This window comes from Tachypleus tridentatus, chromosome 12 (genome assembly GCF_004210375.1).
Source record: "Tachypleus tridentatus isolate NWPU-2018 chromosome 12, ASM421037v1, whole genome shotgun sequence".
Taxonomy (NCBI): domain Eukaryota; kingdom Metazoa; phylum Arthropoda; class Merostomata; order Xiphosura; family Limulidae; genus Tachypleus; species Tachypleus tridentatus.
Window position 1 is genome coordinate 101,653,071 of NC_134836.1, and position 12,740 is coordinate 101,665,810.

Consider the following 12,740-nt stretch of genomic DNA (forward strand, 5'->3'; position numbering starts at 1 on the left):
AGATTTAAAAACGTGGATTAGTAATCAAGTATTGAACACAATAATTTCTTAGGGCGACGTGATAATACATACTTCTTTTATGGAACAATACAAACGTATAATACACATCTATAAAGGTTTCATGTCCTTTACTTGTCATTCGATATTTATCCTTAAAAGCTCTATAAAATATAATCCTATAACGTCACGGTTTTCCCTTCACCCTTTCAGTCTAGCGTGAAACGAGAAGTCGTTCAAAAACCTGAACCAGACGACTATTCCAAGCAGCTTTTACAATGAAAGTACGATGAATTATTTTAAAGACGAATTTAGGCCAAAATCGCGTCTTTTCAAATACTGTTTTGAAATTACCTGATTCGCTTGTTTATGCGAAGAGAACACCGATAAATTTCGAATAAAGCTGGTGAACTAATGAAAACAATTAGCTATCTAAATTCAGCTTTTCAAAACCCAGTAACAGTAAAATAACTAAACAAGGGCTACATAAAACCTTGCTTAATGACATGAAAAGAATACGATCCGTTGTACGTTTTCAAGTTAACGTTTACCAGATAAAAGCATTTTTGTTTGTTTGAATTTCGCGAAGAGCTACACGAGGGCTATCTGCGCTAGCCGTCCCTAATTTAGTAGTATAAGACTAGAGGGAAGGCAGCTAGTCATCACCACTCACCGCCAACTATTGGGCTACTCTCTTACCAACGAATAGTGGAACTAACCGAAAGATTATAACGCTCCCACGGCTGAAAGAGCGAGTATGTTTGGTGCGACGAAAATTCGAACCCGTGACCCTCAGACTGAGAGTCGAGCGCCCTAACCATTTGGCCATACCGGGGCCCAGATAAAAGTTAAAGAAAGCCTCATACAGTTACTATGTTAAATGGACAGGTTAATGGCTCGAGTTTCCCTCACAATGAAACAGTAGTAAGATGTACCTGCTCTACATAAATGATATCTTATATTACATTCTGTGGTTTCGAATATCGCATAAAGCTACACAAGGGCTATCTGCGCTAGCCATCCCTAATTTAGCAATGTAAGACTAGAGTTAAGGCAGCTAGTCATCACCACCCACCGCCAACTCTTAGGTTACTCTTTTACCATCGAACAGTGAGATTGACCATCACATTATAACGCCCCCATGGCTGAAAGGGCAAAACTGTTTGCTGCAAAGGGAATTCGAATCCGCAACCCTCAGATTATGAGTCGAACGCCTTAACCCACCTGACCATGCCGGGCCCTACATTCTGTGAATATCATATCAGTTTTTTTATAAAAACTAAAACAACGCTTCTCAAACTAGGATCTGCAAGTCATGTCGGAAATTTTATAAAAGATTAAAAATTATATAATTTACAAAATAAAAGTATTTTTTCATAAAAGTAAATTTATATGATTAAAATATTTAATTTTGGAATGTATCTTTTTATGTACACGAAACGTTTTTTGTGTTTGTTTGTTTTCAAAGCAAAACAAACTGATATATTTGGAGAGTTAGGGTTACTAAAGTTTAAGAACTGCTGGTCTAGAACTTACATTTCCAGCGAGTATATATCTGTATCTTAACCTAATATGGTTTTCGTTTCAAGCTATCATAGCACAAAGCAACTCAATACCTAATAATTATTTGTGTGCAGTAAATTGTAATAGTATCAACAACGTAAGTTCAGATGCATCCTGTGGATTAATAAATTGTCATCATTATTAGATGAAACGACATTACCTTACACGATTATATGTACTTGTTTTCTTATATAGTTTAGTCTTAACATTTTAATATAAATTGTTATTCTATACACATGAACAACATCCATCAATTTTAATGTATATGTTACCCTAATTTTTAGCTGCGGCATAGTGGCTCATAAAATGTCTCTGAGTTTTTCCACAGTTCAAACTTTTAGCTCATAGTTTCATATCTTGACCGATTTAAGATTTAATTACAACCGCGGCTGTTGTAGGTTCCCTTTTGTTTCTCTTTATAATTATAACCAAGGTAATGTTTTTGTAAGGTTAATGTACCCCTAAGTGCCATATCGACCATTATAGAAACACCACATTCACACGCTAATTAAAATCTAGATCCTCTAACCAACGTTACTAAGACCCACGTAGATTTTTTTTAATTCGTTCTACCTGCAAGGACAGAAAACGATTCCGTTCGTGTTTTTGTCGTAAACGCATTGTGTGTGTACCAATTATTATAGCACAATGTACATCCGGGCTTTTCAACTATTATTTGAAAGTCTTTAGGTTTAATAGCTTTAAACCCAACCTCTATAGTTTGCAAAGGATCTACTTATACATGTATATGTTTTAAAAACGAACAATCTCATCCAAACAGAAGTAAGGACTTTTCACAGAATAACAACTGCCTTATTATCGACATAAAGCAGTCTATATATAGTAAGATTAAAAAAAATAGACAGATACTTCATCTGTTGGGAGAAGACGCCTTTGTCTCTCTATCATCTACGTCATCAAAGTAGGAAAGCAACAATTTTGTTTTTGTTCTACCAGTTAAGCCTCACTCATTAATTCATTACCGAGGGACACATTGTCATCATGATACACTAGTAACAACTGACTCTGTCAAAAGACTCTTCTGTGCACCACTTCAATCAAATAATCAAATTCAAAACAACTATATTTACTTATTGTATCAATGGTGGTAATTTAATCACATGAAACTCGATAGTCGAAGTTATAAATATTGGTGTCATTACATTCACGCTGAGTTTTTAACCTAATTAAGTGACCGTTTGCGCGTTGCATTCGATTTAAGAAAGGATTCGAAAAAAATTCACTAATCAAGGTATCATCAATTTCTTCGAATAAATACCGTTAACGAAATCCGAGGAGTTCGCGGATTCAACGTTTAGTGTCGTATGGTCATCGCGTTTTGTTTATTTCGAGTAAATGTTGTAAAATACTAGAGCACGATCTCCAAGACTTTCTTCTGCAATTTGAAAACGAAAGAGTCAAGAAAGCTTTACGACAGACTCGGGTTTATTCTTTAACTTCGTTGAAATAGGTTTCATGTGCAACACGTTTTTCGGGCATGCTTTTAAATTCAAGCCTTTATCCAATAGAATTCTGATCGAGTAATATGAATCAACTTATCTCTATAGTTTCAGGCCACTTAGTGTACGTGGGAATGTTACATTAAAAAGACTTATGTGCATAATAAGCATGTTTTGACGGTGAGAACTGAGTCACGTATTTCCAAACTTCATTATTATTCCCACAACTAAACATTAATGTTGAGGTTTCTTAAAAGCAGTGCAAATTATATTACTATATCATACATAATAATACTTGAAAAAAAAAAAAGGTTTAACGTAAATCGGGAAAAATATTCGCACACAAAGCAACCCTCGGAACGACAAAAGAATCAACATTTTTTGAACTATCCAATAACGTTACACCTATACACGTAGTTACTAGGACGTACCAGGTAGCGCGAGCATTGAACCGCCTGGGGTACTGAAGAGAAAGGTGCCGGTCGACAGGCAATTGAGCAGATGGTGCCCCGGTCAACATAAAATTAGTTACTGATTTCTATAAAGTTGTATCTATCAAATGCCAGCACGTGAGGTGAAATATTCTTCACCTGCTTGTAGTTAACGTAATACATCCATTTCTCCGATACTGTTAGAAAATATTCCGATATTTTTATTCATTTCTATCAAGTATTCTTGAACCTACGTGTTTTTTCTAACATCAATAAAAATATACCAACATTTTTATTCATTTCTATCAAATACTTCTTGAATCTACGTGTTTTTCTAACATCTTTAAAAATATTCCAACGGTTAAGGTTATTTCCAAAAGTTTAGGGTTAATTTTGTTACTCTCATTTGACTTGATCTTTTTTGTCACCACTCACTCACAAAGACTCCAAAACTTAGCCTATAATAACACCAGAAATGATAAATATGCAATAGAAAAAGAAAACTTGAAACTATAGGATTCCCAACCCACTCACTATCCACGGAAATTAGAGACTTAAGGTTTGATGACTACAATAAGATGCTTGTGTTTTATTTTGAATTTCGCGCAAAGCTACACGAGGGCTATCTGCGCTAGTCGTTCCTAATTTAGCAGTGTAAAACTGGAGGGAATGCAGCTAGTCATCACCACCCACCCCCAACTCTCGGGCTACTCTTTTACCAACGAATAGTGAGATTGACCAAACATTGCAACGCCCCCAAGGCTCAAAGTGCGAGTTTGTTTGGTGTGACGGGGATTCGAACCCGCAACCCTCGGAGTAGGAGTCGAGTGCCTTAACCACCTGGCCATGCCAGGCCTACAATCATACGTTCCGCAACTATCATAAGGTTTTCTTGATTTTTTACTAATCATATGACTTGAAAACTGAATACACTATAAACATCTAACTAAACACACTAACCAATATTTTCACACGTCATACAAATATTTTTACGTAACATCAGCCGCCAATAAACCATATAATCAGAGATGTAGCATCTTAAGAGAACTACTATGCAAAACTCTTCCGTACAACAGATAATTCTGTGTGCTAATATAACTAGTTTATTTAAAATATATATGTATAGTATTTACAGTAAGAAATATTAATAATACAGCACTAAAAAATGCGGGAAATTTATTTGTCGAAGTTGAAACCATACACAATTTTATACAACAAAACAACCACACGTAAAATTCAAGATAATGACGCATATAAGTAAATAAAACTAATATCCTGGATGAGTGTTTAGGGATAATCTGCGAAAGACATACACAAAGTCTAACCCTAAAATGCCAACGTTAAACTTTCAGTCATTAACATCAGGTTGTATTGAGTCATAGTGACTCCACGCTGGCGTTCTGGGCTTTACAAAAATGTTAAACATATATGTCATATATGAAAGAAGTCGGACAATAATATTATGTAATATGTGGGCATGGAAATATTACTAAAAGGTTCTATACAAGAGCAGATATTATCCTACACTTGTAGAGATAGGATATATACATATATATATATCAACACACACAACTATGAGTTAAATAATAAAAGTCACGTGTCTTTAAAATACCATCTATACTTATGAACATAAAAATATAGATCGACATCACAAAAACTTTAAGACACGTGAACAGATATTCCTGTACATGACGCAGTAGAAATTCATACATGTATAAGTTGTGTAAACACACTTACACATTACATAAAAAAATAATATATCATTTATGCACACCACTAAAATACACACTATTAATGCATTATAATTACAAGGTCGTAGAATGTGACCTTGGTGTAAGTTAACGTTAAGTAAAGATACAAAATTCCACCCTGACATTTTTTTTCCATATTGATGAGCTGACTGTTATAGTTGAACGCTGAAATATCCGCTGGTCATGTGGTTTCTACTGCCTACTGTGATCACATATATTACTGTTCACTTTACAAATGATCCCTAAAGTGTTTGATGAGTGGGAAGCTCCCCGCGTTCATTTGGTTTGTATGGAATAAAGCACAAAGCTACGCATTAGACTATCTGTGCTCTGCCCACCACGGGTATTGAAATTCGACTTCTAGCGGTGTAAATCCGCAGACATATCAATGTGCCTCTGGGGGGGCACCCCTCCGCGTTCAGATAATGTCAACATTCAATTTTACAAGACCAAAATGCAGAAACAAACACTTTCATATACTCAGATAATGAACATTTCTGCGTATAAATACTGTGTGAAAATAATGACGATTAACATCCTGGTGAATTACTAGGTAAAAAAAAAAAAGTCCTTGTTATAAACTTTCCTATACAAAAAGTACAAAGGTGTGTTTGTTACGTCCTCATACACAAAGCGAATGTTCTTGTACACGAAATAAATACGTTAAATATTTTGTATATTCAAAATATATAACTTACCACTTTTGACTCACTTCAATCATGGAAGAAGATAACAGATCTTTATGTCACTACTGATAAATTAAACATTCTAGTAACGTCACGGTAAGGACTTCTTACAAATATTCCTTTAATACATATACGTGTGAAGAAATGTACCTTCATCACGAGACAATGTAACATTCTCTGTGCATGCACTATAAATATTCCAGTAGAAGTGGATATTCTTCATTAAAAAAATGCCTATGGAAGGGCATATGTTGCAATGTAAAAGTATATAAAGCTTCAAATTAAATTAATAGAGATGATAAAAGGATTACTGGAACAAAATCTTGCAGAGGTTAATATTCCGATACCTACATGAATGAAGGCATTCGATAATAGTTGTTGCGTCTACGAAGTAGCCGCCGCACAACACGCAAGTCAAATAAGGGTTCACTTCCATCACACGAAGTCGGGATGGCCGGTACATGGTGTGGTGGCCCAGCGGCCAAAATCGGCACAACTTCGGCTTCAGGTATTATCAGCCAATGGTGCAACGGAACTGGCTTCTAAAGTAATTTGTCCTAGGTAAAATAACAGAAATATATGTCTTGTTAGCACAATAAGAAATCAATATTTACATGAAATGTTTACATCTAAAACATGTCATAAAAATATAGTTGTTCGTCCGGAAAAACAGAACAGTACTCAACCTTTGTAAGAAGTAAGTTCTGCAACCTTAATACTTTTATATCAAAGTATAAGTTCAATAAAAAACAAATACAGTGAACAGTGCATTTGGAAAAGGGGCGTTTTATGTTGTAATACAGAACTTTTTTAACCAATCACCTGTGTTTAATCACTACGTCTATACATATATTAACAACTATAACAAAATGTTCTGATGAAGCACTTGAAAACTAAGGTAATTAAAAAAAACCAAAAAGGAACTAAACTACAGAATTTTATCTCACTACATGTTACGACAGAACAACATTACTGTACATCATTATTGCGCCAAAAACTATGTACAGAAATGCGTATAATTCAGTATGAATGAATACCTTTGTACTTAGGAATACATACGAACGAGTTAAAATCAAATACACAGAGCTATTGTCTTAAAATTATCGTACCATTTATTACATAAAAAACCACTAAATACTACTAAAAATAAACTTTTTTTTTTTCGTACAATACAGATCTCGTGTTCAGCTAAAGCTCCGTAGTGACTGACAATAAGGAATATCCTTGTGTAGCTACGTTCAGAATGGTCTCTTAGGAAAGTTCACAGGAAATATGAGGTGTGTATATATTGTTATATTGTTAAAGTGCAAGGTTTCAGTCTAGACCTTTCTAAAAACTTGTATTGCTGTTTAGCCGGAAAGGAGGTTAAGGTATTATGATGGCGTGGCTTTAATGTCTGGCACTTTCTCTAAAGTTTATGAAACAATTAGAGCTATATACAAAAAGAAAGTCGGGCTAAATTAGATTACTAAGTATTTTACAGTGAACGAGTTTATTAGTCAGTTAATGAGGAATCAGTCAGTGCAAAGATTTAGTTTGTAACTGTTAGCCAGTTAGTCTAAAAGCTATTTCAGTGATGTGAATTTTGAGTTTGTTTTTTTATGGGAGTCATACCAGGCACATTTTCAAATAAGTTCCAAGTTTAATAGATTAAACAGTAAGTAACAAGCTATTAATCTTACTGCCGATTTAAAATAACCCGCTTCAACAGCATTAAAAACTGTTCCAACAATGGGCCATAGTATCTATGACTCATTATTACTTGCTTTATCGAGTCAATTTAGAGAGTTAAAACAAAATAACTTTAAAACATGATTTAATACCAGAGAAAAAAACAAAAAAGAATTAGGGCTTAGCTAGACTCGCTGAAGATGTTGAAAAGCTTGTTCAGTGATCTTATCCAGACGTCCAACATGAAATGATAGATTCACTGATAAGCGATCAATATTTAAATACCTTGGATAATGATATCCTAATTAGACTTAAGTAAAGTAGACCTACATCTTCAAAGAAAGCTTTTCAGTTGGTTATGGAGGATGTTGTTGTTTTGAATTAATCACAAAGCTACACAATGGGCTATCTGTGCTCTGCCCACCACGGGTATCGAAACCCGGTTTTTAGCGTTGTGAGTCCGCAGACATACCGCTGAGCCCCTGGGGGACCGGTTTTGGGGGAAGAATCAAATAAATCCAAAGATAAACAACCAGGAATAAGAGGATTATCAGACCGAACGTACAGAAACATGAAATATCTCGAACAGAAAACTTAACAGATTCAATATACAACTCTTTATTCAGGATAGAGGTGAACCACAGGAGAGAAGCTGTTTGAAGTTAAAACGACATGCTATTAGAAACTACAGACAAGTCTTTAGGAAAGAGAAACTTCTTCCGAAGAATGGTAGCAAGAGAAAACCGCTACACGTGTGAAAGATGTGTTGAATACTGTGATTAATTTGCCTAGATATTAAACCAAGGATAACAACACTCCTTCTGCTCCAAATAAGATAATAATATAATTATGTAAAGAAATCTGTCCACGAGTCAACGGACGTATTGTTGGGAAGCGTTGTAACATGTTGCTTCATAAAGATTCTACTGCTACAGTTGCTTGACCTGATCTGGTAATGAAAGCTAGGAAAATGCCTTCAGAGATGAAGCAAAAATATATACCGATGGGAACAGGAAGCAGTTACGAACTTCTGGTAATTGGAGTGTTGGAAGTCACTTTAACTGTGAGAAGCTTCTGTATACGACACGAAGTGCGAGTAAATAGCATTGGGAAAAATTCATTGACTTCGTGAAGAAACACGGACGTGAGGTTAAGAATTGCTTCAAAGAGTTTCGCATTCTTTGACCCTTGTGCACTACCCGACAGTAAGAGGAAACTGCTACATGTGTGGAAAACATTGAGTTTATATATCTGTGATTAATTTGCCTCGATAATAAACCAAGGATAAAAATATCCCTTCTACTCCAAATGAGATAATAATATGCACTAGAGCAGTGGTTCCCAACCGGTGGTGCGAGAAAGCGTTCCAAGGGGTTCGAGATAACATTTGTTTTGGTCACCTTCACCTTTATTCTCAAATAAATAATTACTGTAAGGGGTGCGAGAACATATTAAAATTTTTTAAGGAGTGCGGGACATAAAAAATGTTGGGAACCACTGCACTAGAGGGTGAAGTTCCTGTGACAACAAAGAAACACAAAATAAATTAATAAAAATAACCCACCTAAAGTGCGTCAGAGCAGATTCCAGAAAAAAATAAAAAACATTAGTCCGTATTAACGGAAATCCATTGTGATCGTTTTTGGAAGTGCGTCAGTGAAAGACAAACCTACTAATTACCATTAAAGAAGACTTATTAACAGGTAAGTCAACTCATTAAAGAGTCGAAGTTACTATTGCAACCACAAAAGATGAAAGTATGTGATTTCCTTGACCACATACCTGAACAGAACACCCCAGTGATATGACAGAAAATAGTGATAAATGACCAGAGCTAATCCCTTCTTCCTATTATTTATAAGTCATGGAAAAGGTATACACCAAACGGAACTGGTGACTAGACATTTAATGACAATAACTGAGTCGAGAAAGAATTTGTTGTTCGCACATTCCAGTAATGATTTCATTATTATTGGGTTTGGACTTACGAATATAATTTAATGAAAGTACTTATTTTATTGCTAATTACGAAAGTCTAAGTTTAACGTACCATTGCTTTCTTTGTCTAATATGACTGTTCAGAGGACTTCACAATCCAGGGAGGGGGAAGTGTTATAGTCGATATTCTTCAGTCTCGATTACTCTTGAGATTAATACTGTTGTTCAGCCGGAAAGAAAAAAAGTAATGTGATAGGTGTGGCGTCAATGTCTGGAACTTAATTTCAGCCATTTAATACACGAAAAATGTAAGTTAAGCTAGACTGTATTGTTGAGAATGTTAGAATGAGTGAGCTAGTCAGTCAGTTAATGAATAAATAGTACATGGTTTGGTCTCTCTGTAAAACCGCAACTAGGCAGATAATAAATTTACCAAGGTATACCAATTTGAAAAAGTATGCGACGCCATACCAAATTTTTATTACAACCGAAAGTTGTTTTATATGTTTATGATATATCTACAAACGCTGTGTGCCACAGTTCCCAATTTTGAACTACCAACCATAGGGAAGGCGACCGACTGGCACTTACCGCTGACTCTTGTTCTCATCCTTACTAAAGAAAAGTGGGATTCACTGTTAAATTATAATGCCCCCAACGCAGAAAGGATGAGCTTGTTCGTAAAGGCAATGTATAATATCTTATAATATGCCTCATTATCTTATATTCTTTATTTCAAACAATAACAGCAGAGGGCGATTTCATTTCTAAACAACGCTAATTTTCTAAATGAAGTTTCATTTTTATTTTCAGTGTCAGATATTTTCTTGTCGTGTCAGATGTGTTCTTCAGAGGCGAATAACGTTGAACGAACCCTGATTCGAGTCTGTGAATTTGTTCATCAGGCTGCCACTCCACATTCCAAAACACTAAATATTTCTGCATTTTGAAACTTAATTCTAAAACCACAGTTTCATGAACAAGTTTTTGGTTTCACAACCTACTGGGCACATCTAAGCAACCCTAACAAAAGTTTACCCACATACCAACCAATGAAGGTAAAAATAAAACTTGAAACACATTAAAGGCCCCGAACACCTGGATTAACTTAAGACATCTGCCCTCTAAGCAGAATTGCGAGTTCCAAACATGTCTAGTTTCGGTTTTCACTTATTTAGAAAAACTGTCCTTTAATACTTGGTACCTATACACACAACTTAAAAAAAAAAAACATAAAAAATTCTTAACAACGGATATAATGTTTAACAATTACAGTAAGCACCATATACTGTTTATAGTTAATCGTAACTCTCGGGTTCAAATTATTCTGAACAAAGCCAAAACTACTGCAACTATATCGAATGAACAAGTTGACCCTTTCACTCTCAGGAGCGTGTGACTAACCCCTACCTTAGCCCCTCCCATCACTGGGTCCTGCTGAAGACACACATTTTTCTTCCTAACAGTGGGTTCCCTGTGCTCGCGTGAGGCCACCGCATTCGAATAGCAGACCGATGTAAATAAATTACTACTGTATTTGGGTGCTGAACGCCGGCTCTTAAGTTGTCTGTCACTCGCAAGCCGTTTCGGATATTTACAATGGGTTACGGTAATTAGCTCTATTGATCTTTGACACAATGGTTTTGGGAATAACTAAGATGTGTATGGAAACGCAAAGTATCTTGCTCTGCCTTCACGGTCAATTTCACTATAGTTTTATGTTAAAGCGATCATTATTAAAATTTAACTCGATTCAGAAGCATTATTTCTGGAACATGACAATTTCTATAATTTATGTATTTTGTTTTGGCTTCATTATTTTATTTCTGTAGTACATATTTGTAGTACAATTTCACTATAGTTTTATGTTAAAGCGATCATTATTAAAATTTAACTCTATTCAGAAGCATTATTTCTGGAACATGACAATTTCTATAATTTATGTATTTTGTTTTGGCTTCATTATTTTATTTCTGTAGTACATATTTGTAGTACAATTTCACTAAAGTTTTATGTTAAAGCGATCATTATTAAAATTTAACTCTATTCAGAAGCATTATTTCTGGAACATGACAATTTCTATAATTTATGTATTTTGTTTTGGCTTCATTATTTTATTTCTGTAGTACATATTTGTAGTACAATTTCACTATAGTTTTATGTTAAAGCGATCATTATTAAAATTTAACTCTATTCAGAAGCATTATTTCTGGAACATGACAATTTCTATAATTTATGTATTTTGTTTTGGCTTCATTATTTTATTTCTGTAGTGCATATTTGTAGTACAATTTCACTATAGTTTTATGTTAAAGCGATCATTATTAAAATTTAACTCTATTCAGAAGCATTATTTCTGGAACATGACAATTTCTATAATTTATGTATTTTGTTTTGGCTTCATTATTTTATTTCTGTAGTACATATTTATAGTACAATTTCACTATAGTTTTATGTTAAAGCGATCATTATTAAAATTTAACTCTATTCAGAAGCATTATTTCTGGAACATGACAATTTCTATAATTTATGTATTTTGTTTTGGCTTCATTATTTTATTTCTGTAGTACATATTTATGTTTACAGAAGACATTAATACTAGAAATAAACAACATCATCACACCAAAAATGTTTTTTTTTAGTTAATTAAACACTGAACGTTTTGCTCTACAGCGTCTTCAAGAGCGTTTGCTAAAACACAAACCGAAAATAATTTCCGGCCAGTTTCTCTTTCTGTTTTAGTAAACGCTCTTGAAGAAGTTGCAAAGCGAAACGTTTAGTTTTAATTAAATGAAAACAACACTTCGGTGTTGTAAGCAGTGGCATATTTACTTAGGGGTTAGAGGGAGCTCAGCCCGAGGGCCTATGGTCGTAATGGGGGCCCACCGATAATTTTATTCTATATTAATAATATTAAAATAATATGGGATGTGGGCTCAGGAGTTAATAATTTTCGTGGGCCCTATATCCCACTGGTTATAAGGTCATTTATTTCCAGTTTTTTTTTTTTTGTTTTATTTACATCTAATCGTTCACAAAGTCCGGAACCATTATTATACAACATTCAAACATACCATACATTCTTGTCAGACTAATTACGTTTTTTTCAGAACGTGTTTCTATAATATAAAAACTGAAGACTTTGCATTATCATAGTTAGAATTAATTTGAAAGATCCAGGATAGCAATAAAACAAGGATATACACGTTATCTCGAAAATCAAACTACATTTGAAAGATCTGA

General features: G+C 34.5%; 1 protein-coding gene across 1 annotated transcript in view; it reads right to left on the reverse strand.

The window, feature by feature from the left end:
- The window catches only part of LOC143234170 (uncharacterized), a 79,742-nt gene that overhangs the window by 43,825 nt on the left and 23,177 nt on the right, over positions 1–12,740 (reverse strand). The window contains exon 2 of the mRNA XM_076471303.1: positions 6,240–6,445. Coding sequence (XP_076327418.1) covers positions 6,240–6,351 — 112 coding nt within the window. The 5' untranslated portion in view covers positions 6,352–6,445. The remainder of the gene's footprint in view (positions 1–6,239; positions 6,446–12,740) is intronic.